General features: G+C 38.5%; 2 protein-coding genes across 3 annotated transcripts in view; both read left to right on the forward strand.

Annotated features, from left to right (window-relative positions):
* The first annotated feature begins 6,330 nt into the window (after positions 1-6,330).
* On the forward strand, positions 6,331-12,154 carry mmp9 (matrix metallopeptidase 9). The gene is made up of 13 exons (XM_062052936.1): positions 6,331-6,585; positions 6,803-7,041; positions 7,126-7,274; positions 8,945-9,073; positions 9,166-9,339; positions 9,412-9,585; positions 10,210-10,383; positions 10,461-10,616; positions 10,692-10,866; positions 10,932-11,071; positions 11,148-11,298; positions 11,391-11,494; positions 11,583-12,154. Exons 1-13 carry the CDS (start codon positions 6,448-6,450, stop codon positions 11,690-11,692), a joined length of 2,013 nt encoding a protein of 670 aa, XP_061908920.1. The 5' UTR covers positions 6,331-6,447; the 3' UTR covers positions 11,693-12,154.
* A 2,797-nt stretch (positions 12,155-14,951) lies between these two features.
* Positions 14,952-15,210, forward strand: part of znf335 (zinc finger protein 335) — a 35,306-nt gene continuing 35,047 nt past the window's right edge. The window contains exon 1 of one of the 2 annotated variants that reach the window (XM_062052935.1): positions 14,952-15,096. The gene's annotated coding sequence lies outside the window, so the exon portion shown is untranslated. The remainder of the gene's footprint in view (positions 15,097-15,210) is intronic. The other variant, XM_062052933.1, reaches the window with a different exon arrangement.

Genomic DNA, 15,210 nt, shown 5'->3' on the forward strand with positions numbered 1-15,210 from the left:
AGAGTGTCCGCCCTGAGACTGGGAGGTTGTGAGTTCAAACCCCGGCCGAGTCCTACCAAAGACTATAAAAATGGGACCCATTGCCTCCCTGCTTGGCACTCAGCATCAAGGGTTGGGATTGGAGGTTAAATTACCAAATGATTCCCGAGCACGGCGCACACTGCTGCTCACTGCTCCCCTCACCTCCCAGGGGGTGAACATGGGGATGGGTCAAATGCAGAGGACACATTTCACCACACCTAGTGTGTGTGTGACAATCATTGGAACTTAAACTTTAACTTTTAATGATGAGGAATTCTCAAGAATGAGCACAATGTGAAAAAGGTTGCTGCAAATATACTGCAAAGTAAGTTCCCAGAACTCAGGATGTGACATACAAACTGGGCTAATATTGGCTCCACATCAAACACTGGCGTATGTGTGTGTAAGTGCATGGTCACTGTTTCTTACCGCAGTCATTATTTAAAATTTAAGAAAAACAGCACTGCTGAGGATGCAAGCCAATGACCCACAACAGTTATGGCGGACAGGAAGTGATTTTGTTCTTAAGAAGTGCTTACAAGAAACTAACACTTTACTTTTATAGTGTGGTTGTAAATTAAATCATGCAAGTCACTCATTTACTGCATGAACAAAGTGAGGGCGAATTAGGAGGATGTATGTGGGGAGAATGCAGTACTGATACTACTGCATCCATGTAGTACAGGGGTGTCCAAAGTGCGGCCCGGGGGCCATTTGCGGCCCGCAGCTAATTGTTTACCGGCCCGCCACACATTCTGGAAATACTATTGTAAAAATAAAAAATAACATTAAAAAAAGTGGAATGAGGTGAAGTCTAACGAGAAAAAGTTGCAATGTTGGCACAAAAGCTGCCATGCAGGCTGTTTTTTTTTTCTCTTGTCTTTCTTTATTTTTCTTTTTTTGCCATTGCTCAAAAAAAAAAAAAGACAAAAAATCCATGTTATAATGAATTATTTTCAGGGCTCCAATTACTTCAAATATTTCACTTTGAAATGTTTTATGTGGTAAATATTGCATATATTGTGTAGTAGCCATATAAAAACATCAAAGTTTTCTTAGACAAAAGCGCATAAAACTAACAAAATAATAGTTCCTGCATAAAATCGACAGATATATCTGAAGTTGATCTCATAACTTAACTGTTGAAAGTAAAAGAAAAACCTAATAAAAATGTATCACTTTATGAGTGGGGCACCTTTTGGATCCCAAATATATTTAGTGATTTTTTATTTATCTTTTCACATTGATTACTCAAAAATATGAAATAATTCAAATCAATGGTGTCCTGCATTATTGATCTAGGGCTCTAATTACTAAATACTGCATATTTCAGTTTTACTATGAAATAAACTAAGTAGTTTGACAGGAAATCCATAAAACATTTTAATTTGTATTACTTTATATCAACTTGAAGTTGATATAGAGATTTACTGTAAGCGTTAAATAATTTTAAAAAAATAATAATCTGACTTATTTTTAACATTTTAATGACTGAGACCCTTTATGGTCCCCGGGACCCCTAAAGGTAAAATACATTTAAAAAATCCATATATTTTGTTATGGTCTGAAAATGAAAAATATCAAAATGGCCCCCACATGCTTTAATTTTTCCGTGTGCGGCCCTCAGTGGAAAAAGTTTGGACACCCCTGATGTAGTACATTAGGCAAATCAAAATTGAGGAAAACAACTTTTTCTATGACGTGTCTCTACAGTTTTATGGTTACTTAATCATATGCATTCTACCCACATACATTTTGAGGAAGTCACTCCTCTGCAATGATATTCTCCAGCTCAGTGATGACGCAGTTGGCCTCCTATTGAGTGTGTTTTAGGAAGAATGTCGCGCAATAGTGTAGTGTGTCTTTTTCTGTCTTTTTTATATGCCAGACATGTTTTGGAGAGAAAAAAGATTTCAAAGCCAGATGAATTGTGGTATTTTTTTTTTTACATTTGTGGAGCCGTCTTCATTAAGTCTTTGACGCCACGTGAAATCTGGGGCAGATGTTTTTAAAGCAGGCCTGGAGATCCCGCGTGGAGCCACGTATAGACAGAAATAGCCTTAAATAGTACAACAACTGTGTTGAATGTAAAATAAATTACACGGGATGCTTGTGTGACCAACATGTGTAAAATCTGAGTATGTAAGTGCTAAAATTCATGATGTACAAATATGCGCAGTAAAGTGCATTTTAATTAGGATAAAGGATGTATTTATCTGGAAACTAAACAAGAATGTGTCAAAAGACTGTTGTGTGAAGTAATAGTCAATCAAAATTAAATATTGGATTTTCTTATTGTTTTCCCTTTGTGAGAAAATGTCTATAATTTTCATAACTTTTCTCAATGAAAGCAATGTTTTACATTCGTAGAAAATTAGAATGTTCTAGGGCAGCGGCTTTGTGATATGTGATTGTAAGGGAGTCATTACAACTTAAGAAATCTAAAGAATAACTTTTTTCAAACCTGCTAAAGCTAAATTCAGGTATGTTTAATTCGCCAGAAAGTCCTTTTTTGGGGGATGGGAGCAAAGGCTATATTATTTTCTCGAGGGTACACTCACTGTTCCATAGTTTTAGCTCCCAGGTTCTATAGATCATGCTAGATGTTACCATTATTGTTTACAATGGTGCAAAAATATTTATCATATAACTTCCCAAACGTATTTTCCACACTGAATTGTTTGCCACTTGCCAAGATTCTAAATGTTTTTTCGGGAAAGCTCCCCAGTTTTAAGAGCTATTTTCACTTATGTTTAGTCATTGACTTTACATCATAATTTTGATTTAAGCATGAATAATTATATGTTGCCTATTCTAGTTTATAAATCCATCCATCCATCCAATGTTGAAATTGAGAAAATAACTATTCAAATAAGATACTTTGGTTTTCCCTACATAGAAAACCTTGCTTGAAAATTCTGCAGCTTTATTTAAGAATTGCAAGTTAAATAATGCTTGTTTTCAAAATACAATACTTATTTCTATCTTAAAAGTTCTACTGATTTCTAGATATAAACATCTTAATTTAGAATGTCTCATCAAGTCAAATTAACTGGCAGCACGGACAGATGATTTCACTAAGTTTTAGTATTTTTCCCCTTAAAATCTAATCTTTTCATCTTATATTTTGTCAGCTCTTTTTAGCAGTGCACTTTCTTGTCTCACTTCCAGCTCAAGTAAACCTATTTGAAAAAAAAAGATTCACCTTAACTCAAAATGTAACTCAATTTTGGGTTGAATGTAAGCCAAAATTAAAGCACATTCATCCATTGCTGGTCATATTGTCATGCAAATGTTACAAAATTGTATGCTTGTTTGTGCATGTAGATTGTATACATTTCTTACGTACGACATTACTAAAAAAGTACATGCGTAAACAAACTTACTTAAAATGGACTGACTGTTGAGCAAAGTGTATCACAATGGAGAAGTACTGAGCACGTCAAGATGGCAACATTTCTCAGACATATCAACAAAAAGTGAGCAAATTAATGACGTCCCACACAATGTGTCAAAATGAATGATACATCAACCACATCAGGAAATTGAACTACTGTATGAGGAAGGATATCTCCCTCATCCAACCACATCTCCAAATCATCAAGCCTCCTCTGTCTTACGACAGTGCAGGTGCATTTGCTTTACCATGTAAGGTCAATTGCAAAGAACCAGGACGTGCTGTCAGGTTTTCGAATCAAGTGGATCTTTCACAATGAAATGTTCTATTTTACTTGCGTTGTAAGACCGCAAGACGCAGAAGATTATTAACCAACAAAGACGTTCCTAAATCTGTTGTTGACCTCACATAGAAATGCAGTGAAAGAACTAAACTAAACATGTTTGCACAGAAAGAAAAGATGTCAGCAGTGCACTCAATTAAAAAAGCTCTTCGTCTGCAGCTTTGGCAGTAAAGCTGGGAACACTGCGTGAGTCATACATGGGCTTCTGATACTCTCATATCAACAAATAACTAACACACACGCATGAGCATAAACACAAGTGTCAACACTAAGGCTATCAAAGTCAAGTTAACTCATACAATTAATCACAAAAAATATTGCATTGATCATGTTTATACGCAGATTAATCGCCAATGTATTTTGACCGTACAAATGTCACTCCAAAATAAACCCCAACAGGACTTTACTCGAAACTGTTACCAGGTTTGGAGCGAGTAAATGCGTTGAAGTAAAACACTATGAAATTCCTGTAAGACATTCTGATGGTAAAATTGCATTTGTGTCCAAATAATGGAGTCTTTTTGAGTTAATTTCAATTATGCAAAGCTAGTAATAACCTGTGTAATCATCCATCAATCCATTTTCTACCGCTTCTCCCTCTTGGAGTCTGGCTGGAGTCTATCTCAGCTGCATTCAGGTGGAAGGCGAGTAGAACCTGGGCGAGTCACGACCTGTGTACCGTAATTTCCGGACTATAAGCCGCTACTTTTTCCCCTCGTTCTGGTCCCCTGCGGCTTATACAACGGTGCGGCTTATATACAGCCTGTTCTTCTCCGACACCGACGAAGAGGATTTCGGTGGTTTTAGTAAACAGGAGGAAGACGATGACACAATGATTAAAGACTGACTTTTCATATACCGGTAGGCTGGTTATTTTGATAACGTACAGGCGAGCACTTTGTATTACTTTGCACCGTTGTATTATTTGTACTCTGCATGAATGCTGTTCGCCATGTCAAAGATGTGAAAGTTTGATTGAATGATTGAAAGATTTATTGTTAATAAATGGGACGCTTTGCGTTCCCAAACAGTCATCTCTGTCCCAACAATCCCCTCCGTGGTAGCAGGAACCCCTATATACTACGGTAATTACACATCAAAACCCTGCGGCTTATAGTCGGGTGCGGCTTATATATGGAGCAATCTGTATTTTCCCCTAAATTTAGCTGGTGCGGTTTAAGTCAGGTGCGGCTTATAGTCCGGAAATTACGGTAATCATTATTAGTCCTAATTCAAAAGTGTGATTAATTTGAATAATGAATTAATTGTTTGACAGAGTTCATATTTAGATTCACTAATATTATTGTTTGTTTTGTAATGATATGTTCTTGATACTTATTACCAGATATGAGGCAAGTTTATTGTAATGCCTTGTGTCATCTGGAGATGAAGCCAGAGACGACGTTGCATCAGTGATGATGAAGTTTGTATTTCCGAATAATATTTCTTCATATTACAAAGGACGAGGAGTAAATATTACATTTTAAGAAGCATAGAAAACAACAAAGGAATATTCAAACTTATATCATGAAAATAAAACTAGAGTGTTTTTTCAAATATGTTCCATCCCTTGATTTTGGTTTGACCTAATTCTGGATTTTTTTTTAGATCCAACTTTAGATGTGGAGGAAATTCACATCTATTTTTGAAAAAAGTGAAGTAAATAAAATAAAGACTGACTTGTGATCTGGCTGAGTCCCCATGACACGTATGTCCTCCAACAGTGCAATGAGAATACTTTTATGAGCAGCAATATTGTTATTTAAAGCTACAATTTGCACCTTGCATTAGTCCAGTCCTTCTCAAATAACGGGGCACCGCACGATACCATAGAGGGGAACGTATGACATTGGGGAACATGCTTTTTTTTCCTGTACCAGAATATAATAAAGCGTACATAGCACTTGGCTTTACAAGGAAATACCTGTATGTTGTTTCCTACAATGTTAATAAGCTTACAATGTTAAGGACAGGTAAGTTATAACAATATTATAGACACAATATTTATATTCACTGTGGAGAGTGGGGGGGCACAAAATATTGTTTTCTTCCCAGGGGGGTGCAACAGAAAATATTTGAGAAGCACTGCATTAGTCCATCTAGCACATGTTGTGCACATGTCCAATTATTTTTACAATGTTCACAATGCTGTTCCTATTATGGATACCTAAATGTATACATATAAGGTGTAACTAAAAAGCCAATAAGCCAAATTAAAATTTTACATAGTGTTTATAATGTAAACAATTATCTTTGAATACATAAAAACATGACATCTAAAGCACCACTTGCACTTCCATGCAAAAGTTTGAATGGAGACACCTCCTCATGCTGTTGTTTGTGTTTAAACTTTTGACTGGTACTATTATTTTTCTGCATCCACATTTTGTGCTCACATATTTTATTTAGACCACACATTTGTTGTTGGGTCAAGCTGTGGATATTTTGGAAATTCCCAGAGTCCACTGAACTGATACCATGTGTTGAGATCAGAGGGGGAGGGTTGAGGTTGGTAGAGGGCGGGGATGAGGTTAAGTGACTAAGACTTCAAATTGCATAAAAAGGTCTGCAAGTCTCAGCAAGGGCACATCTTCCAAGGAGACAAGAGACAGATTTCAAGTTTGAAAAATTCTTCACGGAGCGATTCTTTTATTTTGTCCCTGTTGGCCGACGGACAGGTCCAGTAATGAGATCCTGCGCTTTACTTGTGTGTCTGGTTTGGGGGGTTAGCATCCAGGGTGGATGGAGCCTTCCACTGAAGTCAGTCCATGTCACATTTCCAGGAGACATCATCAAAAACATGACTGATATGCAGTTGGCTGAAGTGAGTATAGCAGACGGTGCATTTATTAAATTCTCAAAGCAGTGTGCAGTCAAGCCGCCTAGGGAAATAATTGCCTGATGTCTAAAAGAGATAGATTGCATTCCAGATCGGAGTGGCGACGTGATATTATTCTCTTTTCAAGCAAAATGATTTTAAGAGATGATTGGAAAGCACAACTGATTGATTATCTTCTATCTGGACTTATTTCTCTGTGCAGAGTTACCTGAATAAGTTTGGATACATGAACACCTTGCGACGCAGCGGCTTCCAATCACTGGTGTCCACCTCCAATGCTCTGAAGAAGATGCAGAAGCAGATGGGTTTGAAGGAGACTGGTCAGCTGGATTCTGCAACTTTGGAGGTCATGAAGCGGCCTCGCTGTGGCCTGCCTGATGTGGCCAATTACAAAACGTTCGACGGAGACCTTAAATGGGATCATAATGATGTCACATACAGGTGAGTGGAGATGCGTGTCTGCAGAATCGTTATTTGTTGGCAAACAAATATTTACCGAGGTTACGTTGCTCTTCTCCTCTACAGGATTGTCAACTACTCTCCAGACTTGGACATCTCTCTGACTGACGACGCTTTTGCCAGAGCGTTCAAGGTGTGGAGTGACGTGACTCCTTTGACATTTACCCGCCTTTTTGAAGGAACAGCCGACATCATGGTATCATTTGGAAAAGGAGGTATGTGTTTGCAGAAAGTCATTTACTTCATGTTTGATCACACTGATGGCATAATGACATGTACGTCATTTGGATGGGGAGCGAGGGGGGGAAATGTCCCTTGTACTTTTTCAACAAGCAGTTTTTGACCCTTGCACTTTTTAACGTCCAAAAAATAATGTTACGCTATTAAATGGAGACAAGTCAAACACTAGCGCCTGGCGGAAAACCTGTCCCTTTAGATTGCCCACAAGCTCATTGATTGGCTCTCTGGGGCTGCCTTTTTGCCAACGTGACAATGATTGACAGCACGCAACAGCTGACCCATCAGGAGTCAGATGCAAGATAAGAGCGAGTTGGCCTCCACACGGCAATATGAATCACGAACAAGTACAACAAATTAAAAAATCCAAACAAGAGGAGTCTAGTGCGCCACTCAAAGGTAGTTATATTGTTGACTAAGACTTGCGATTCTCACGTTGTGTGATTTTGAATCGATTCTCATTTTTAAAAAATCAATTTTTTTATTATTTATTTATTATTATTTTTATTTTTTATTTTTTATTTTTAATTAATTAATCCAACAAAACAATACACAGCAATACCATAACAATGCAATCCAATTCCAAAACCAAACCCGACCCAGCAACACTCAGAACTGCAATAAACAGGCGAATTGAGAGGAGACACAAACACGACACAGAACAAACCAAAAGTAGTGAAACAAAAATGAATATTATCAACAACAGTATCAATATTAGTTACAATTTTAACATAGCAGTGATTAAAAATCCCTCATTGACATTATCATTAGACATTTATAAAAAATTTAAAAAAAGAACAATAGTGTCACAGTGGCTTACACTTGCATCGCATCTCATAAGCTTGACAACACACTGTGTCCAATATTATTACAAAGATAAAATAAGTCATTGTTTTGGTTCATTTAATAGTTAAAACAAATTTACATTATTGCAATCAGTTGATAAAACATTATCCTTTACAATTATAAAAGCTTTTTACAAAAATCTACTACTCTGCTTGCACGTCAGCAGACTGGGGTAGATCCTGCTGAAATCCTATGTATAGAATGAATAGAATCCTTTTGAATCGGGAAAAAATTGTTTTTGAATCGAGAATCGTGTTGAATTGAAAAAAAATCGATTTTGAATCGAATTGTGACCCTAAGAATCGATATTGAATCGAATCGTGGGACACCCAAAGATTCACAGCCCTAGAAAAAACGCCAAAATAGTTATTTTATTATATTATTGTGTTATTTCGTAAAAAAGAAACGATTGAATAATTTGTTTCTCATTCATATTACTCCAAAACAGGGCTCCATCTAGTGGTACGCCAAAGAATTACCTGATTAAAGGACTGTTTTATTTTCCTATATGCAAACACAGTGTTACTGTTCAAACCATGTGTGATGTTACATTGGACAAAAATATGAAACGTGCTTCTTAAATAAAACATCTGCCTTGTTTTTAATGAATACTTGGGCCTACTACGTTACTGTATTTTAATGTTGGTCATTATGGTGGTACTTGGAGAAGCAAGTGTTTTCTGAGGTGGTACTTTATGCAAAACGTTTGAGAAGCACTGCTCCAAAACATGCATACAGGTTGTGGTCCCCCTGCATGACTTCACTGTTATTAACACTGCCTCATCATCATGGCATTTTTTAGATCACGGAGACCCCTACCCCTTTGATGGAAAAGATGGCCTCCTGGCCCATGCGTATCCCCCTGGTGAGGGTGTGCAAGGGGACGCCCACTTTGATGATGATGAAAACTGGACACTGGGAAAAGGACCAGGTAGTGCATTCATTTAGTTGTTTGTCTCCCTCTGCTGCTCATTTCTACCATTTGCAGCAAGGCATTGTTTTAACTCCTCATGTGACCGACAGTTGTGAAGACTCGATTCGGGAATGCAGAGGGTGCAGTTTGCCGCTTTCCCTTCACTTTTGAGGGCAAATCGTACACAACGTGCACCTCTGATGGCCGCTCAGATAACCTCCCATGGTGCTCCACCACAGCTGACTTCAACAGAGACAAAAAATACGGCTTCTGCCCGAGTGAACGTAAGTATTCTTGAGGAAATCATGGGCAAACAAACAGTTAGCCATACCAACTTATCTGTCTATATCCAACAGTGCTATACACTTTTGGAGGAAACGCCGACGCAGCCCCGTGCGTCTTCCCATTTAAGTTCCTGGGGACAGAGTACAACAGCTGTACCACAGAGGGCCGCAATGACGGTTACCGCTGGTGTTCCACCACAGACAACTTTGACAAGGACAAGAAATATGGATTCTGTCCTAGTAGAGGTACGTGACAGGAAATACGATGCATGCAGATGAAGTGTATTAATTAACTTATATTGTGTTCTACATATGGTGAATGCTCATATTCATTTTGGAGAAAGCCAACCTTCAAGTTTGAGTACACAGCGATATTTCAGTTTGAGCACATGATAAGATAAGGCCCCTTAGTTTGATATTCGCAGGTGAATTGGATCACTTCTCATAGGAAGGAGGCCCTAATTGGGACTTCAGAATGCAAAAGTGATAGCCATATCCTTGAGAGGAGACTACTTGTCTACTTCAAACGCCAACCTTCAAGTTATGACTTAAAGGAGTTGTTTTCCAGACACTTACAAACGAACATCTCCTTTTATGGTCAGGTGGGGCTGTTTAGACTTAGTGTACACCCAGACAGACAAAGAAGGAATATATAAACTGATGGTTTGGCTTCTCCAGTTAGGAATCCTCAATTTTTTGACTAAGATTCCTGTTTAAATGACGCTCGCTTGTAATAAAGCAAATTTTGGTTCAGCAAAGCGTCTCAGACGTCTCTTTTGATCGTCTTCCCTCAACCCGGGAGGGGACGATAAGACCAGAAATACAATTCACATACAAAGAGATGATAATCCTTGTTTTCCTACTGTTTAGACACTGCTGTATCTGGTGGAAATTCCGAGGGAGAGCCGTGTCACTTTCCCTTCACTTTCCTGGGTCAGCAGTACGACACGTGCACCAGCGAGGGCCGCAGTGACGGAAAACTGTGGTGCGCTACAACCGGCAGCTACGACGAGGACACGAAATGGGGCTTCTGTCGCGACGCCGGTGAGAAATGAAACAAAAAACAGAACCTTCAGTTATTTTACCTGCTTTGTTGATGAATTATCCCCCGTGCGATGCAGGATATAGCCTCTTCCTAGTGGCCGCCCATGAGTTTGGACACGCCCTCGGTCTGGATCACTCCAGTATTCGGGATGCGCTTATGTATCCCATGTACAGCTATGTGGAAAACTTCTCCCTGCATAGAGACGATATTGCAGGCATTCAGTATCTATATGGTATGACAGCAAAAAATCCCTCATATTTATCATGCGCATTTTTGTATTTTCTCTGAAGCTCTATGTTTTGTTCAGGACGCAGAGAAGGCCCAGACCCTACACCTCCTATGCCTGACACCCCAACCACGACCCCATCTGAACCCACTACCACCACCCCAAAACCTGTTGATCCAACCAGAAATGCCTGCAAAATTACCAAATTTGACACCATCACTGTTATCAGAAACAATCTACATTTCTTTAGTGACGGGTAAGAAGTAAAAATGGCAACAGATTTAAGATTCAAGAAAATTAAATATAATTTTCTGTCAATAGATATTACTGGAAGAAACCCATCAGAGAGAATGGGGAGGTCAAAGGTGCATTCAGAATTGCCGAGGGTTGGTCAGCGCTGCCTGCAGTCATCGATGCTGCCTTTGAAGACGTTGTCACCAAGAAATTATACTTCTTCTCTGGTAAGAAAGCGCTGTGCATTATACAAGGCACATCCAAACAACCGACAACCTAACAAGCAATGGTGTGTCTTTCTAGGGCGCCAATTCTGGGTTTACAGCGGAAAAAATGTTCTTGGCCCCCGCAGCATAGCGAAACTTGGCCTCCCTAGTAGCCTGCAGAAGGTGGAGGGAGCGTTGCAGAGGGGGAAAAACAAAGTTCTGCTCTTCAGCGGGGATAAATACTGGAGGTGAGTTCAATTTCTTGAAAAAGGTTTTGACATCGAAACATTGGCAATTGCACTAGTCACGTCTTTAATATTGGATTATTTTCTATGTACAGATTTGATGTGAAGACCCAAACCGTTGAAAAAGATTACTCCCAATACACACACACTGTTTTCGGTGGTGTTCCCAACACGCCCCAGGATGTGTTCCAGTTCAAAGGTAAATGCTATTTATTGTCGGTAACAGTTGTTATATTAACAGGACCTGACAAAGTTCTTAATGATTGAAATGTATGTTTATGCTTTAGGGCACGTCTACTTCTACTGGGACCAATTCTACTGGCGCATGAACTCTCGCCGGCAGGTGGATCGTGTTGGTTATGTCAAATACGACATCCTGAAGTGCTCGGATTCTTGAACCTAGTGCCTTGTGAGGAGATATTTTGTGGATGTGATGACACACTTATGTTCTGCCTGTGCAGGAAATTTGGGGAGCCTAAATCAGTGTTTATGCCTGATGAGTTAGTGCTCTCTGGATTGTTCATAAGGCATTATTAATGTGACAAACACATTAGCCTCTCTAGCGTGTCAACAACAACACCAAAAATGTAACCCACCTGGATCAAATTCCAGATTGTCTGAATAATTTATACATTTAAGTGTCTGACCGGTGCAGACTTTTAACAGTATTTGATTGTTTTGCCATCTGTAGTATTTATGTGTCTTTACCTAATGCTTTGTATGTCTTTCTGGAAAATGGCTTCTAAGCCAGTACTTGCACTGGAATACAACGCATGGCTGTTTCATCTTAAATTATTTAAAAGTGGTATGAGTTTTCTGAGTCTTACATTTTCAATGCAATAAACATTCACTCCAAGAAAACGTCCTCGATTGTCATTTTTTGAACGCCTGTATTATTACTATTATCGTTAGTCTATAACATTATCAATCAAAGTTTATTTATATAGTCCTAAATCATGAGTGTCTCAAAGGGCTGCACAAGCCACAACGACATCCTCGGCTCAGATCCCACATCAGGGCAAGAAAAAAACTCAACCCGATTACTTAGACTTAGACAAACTTTAATGATCCACAAGGGAAATTGTTCCATGCAGTAGCTCAGTTACAAAGGATGGAAAGTGTAAGGATGGAAAGGACAATGCAGGTATAAAATAAACTAAAAATGTACCGTAGTAGCAATATAAAATATAACATATATGTAATATTTACATAATGGGCTACAATGAGAAACCTTGGAGGGGAGAGGAGAACCCCCCCTGGACGTCGAGTGGATCTAGTTAATAGTGTGAGAGTCCAGTCCATAGTGAGGCCAGCAGGAGATCATCTTGAGTGGAGACAAGTCAACAGCGCAGAGACTTTGAACAGCTAGCGCGTCTTCTAAACCCAGATTCCGATCTAACAAAGGTCTTAACTCATTCTCTTTCTATGCCACATCAATATGGAATGCACTCCCAACAGGTGTAAAAGAAAGGGCATCTCTATCTTCCTTCAAAACCGCACTAAAGGAACACCTACAGGCAACTTCAACCCTAAACTAGCACCCTCCCTTCCACACCATACCTCCCCGGATTGTAAATAATCAAATGTAGATACGTATTCTTATGCTTTCTGATCTCTCTCTCTATGTCCACTACTTGCTGTACATATCCTACCAAGTCAGTCCTACACTGTTCCAATGTCCATTTCTCTGATGATGCAATTGTTGATGACTGAAGTGTTGATATCAACCAAACCTAACCCCCCCTCCACATCCCACACCCCGGAATGTAAATATTTCAATGTATATACTATGAGGATTATCTTGTGTGATGACTGTATTATGATGATAGTATATATCTGTATAATGAATCAATTTAAGTGGACCCCGACTTAAACAAGTTGATAAACGTATTCGGTTGTTACCATTTAGTGGTCAATTGTACGGAATTGTGCAATCTACTATTAAAAGTTTCAATCAATCAACCAATTCTGTGGTCACCTAATAACCTCTCCAAGCAGGAGAGGGGGGCAGAGCAGAAAAGAGACGGCATATCAACTGGTCTAAAAAGGGGGTCTATATTTAAAGCAGGGGTGTCCAAACTTTTTCCACTGAGGGCCGCAAACGGAAAAATTAAAGCATATGGGGGCCATTTTGGTATTTTTCATTTCAAACCATAACAAAATATATGGATTTTTTTGTATTTATTTTACCTTTAGGGGTCCCGGGGACCATAAAGGGTCTCAGTTATTAAAATGTTAAAAAATAAGTCTAATTTGTATTGTTATTTTTTATTTAACGCTTACAGTAAATCTCTATATCAACTTAAAAAAAAAAAAAGGTTTTATGGCTTTTCTGTCAAAAACAACTTTGTTTTTTATAGTAAATCTAAAATATGCAGTATTTAGTCATTAGAGCCCTAAAATATAAATAATGCAGGACACCATTGATTTTAATTATTTAATATCTTCACAGTGAAAAGATAAATAAAATACCACTAAATATATTTGGGATCCAAAAGGTGCCCCACTCATAAAGTGATACATTTTTATTATTATTTTTTTTTTTTTACTTTCATCACTTAAGTTACGAGATCAACTTCAGATATATCTGTCGATTTTACGTTTGAATCAATCAATCAATCAATGTTTATTTATATAGCCCTAAATCACAAGTGTCTCAAAGGGCTGTACAAGCCACAACGACATCCTCGGTACAGAGCCCACATACGGGCAAGGAAAACTCACCCCAGTGGGACGTCAATGTGAATGACTATGAGAAACCTTGGAGAGGACCGCATAGTTTGAACTAATATTTTGTTTGTTTTATGCTCTTTTGTTTAAGAAAACTTTGTTTTTATATGGCAACTACACAATATATGCAATATTTACCACATAAAACATGTTAAAGTGAAAAATTTTAACTAACTGGAGCTTTGAAAATAATTAATTATAACATGGATTTTTTTGTCATTATTTTTTTTTTTGAGCAGTGGCAAAAAAAGAAAAAGAAAGAAAGACAAAAGGAAAAAAAACAGCCTACATGGCAGCTTTTGTGTCAACATTGCAACTTTTTCTCGTTAGATTTCACCTCATTCCACTTTTTTCAATGTTCTTTTTTTTTTTTTGCAATAGCATCTCCAGAATGTGTGGCGGGCCGGTAAACAATTAGCTGCGGGCTGCACTTTGGACACCCCTGATTTAAAGGCTAGTGTATATAAATGAGTCTTAAGATTGGACTTAAATGCTTCTACTGAGGTAGCATCTCTAACTGTTACCGGGAGGGCATTCCAGAGTACTCGGGCCCGACTAGAAAACATTACATTACATTCACTGCAAAAAAGTATATATTCATAATGTAGCGAAAACTAAATAAATACATACAGGGATGTAAGTAGTTCACATAAACGACATCTTGAGAACATTAAATATATTATTTTTCTAAAATTAGACCTTCGACGGCTGTCCTGTGGGTTAAAATCTGTAAATATTCCTCCGCACTAACATGTGTGATACGCCTTCCACTGAAGACTGAGACAAATATAGTCCATTCGGTTATTCCCAATATCACGAAAAATACTGAAAACAAGTTGCATAGAACGTCATATTATAAACATTCGAGAAATGACAGAATTTGAAAGCACGGCCGTGTCGGGTATTCTGGCCATTTTGGACAAAACAATAAATAAGACCCGGCCAGACGAACAGGAAGCAAGGAGATTCTCATGGCGCCCGACTAGAATGAAGCTACAATCACCTCCTACCAGTGCCAGCGCTATTCGACATCTCTACGCTTAAGCACACGCTTCTACTCGCAAACACAAGGTAAGAAAAAAATACCAGACACTCGCAATACGGTTATGAGTTTTTATTTTCTTCAGGGAGATCGTTAGGGCGGTCTGGCGCAACCAGAGGCCCTCGAGGTCCCCAGTAGAGCTT

This window comes from Entelurus aequoreus, linkage group LG07 (genome assembly GCF_033978785.1).
Source record: "Entelurus aequoreus isolate RoL-2023_Sb linkage group LG07, RoL_Eaeq_v1.1, whole genome shotgun sequence".
NCBI classification, from domain to species: domain Eukaryota; kingdom Metazoa; phylum Chordata; class Actinopteri; order Syngnathiformes; family Syngnathidae; genus Entelurus; species Entelurus aequoreus.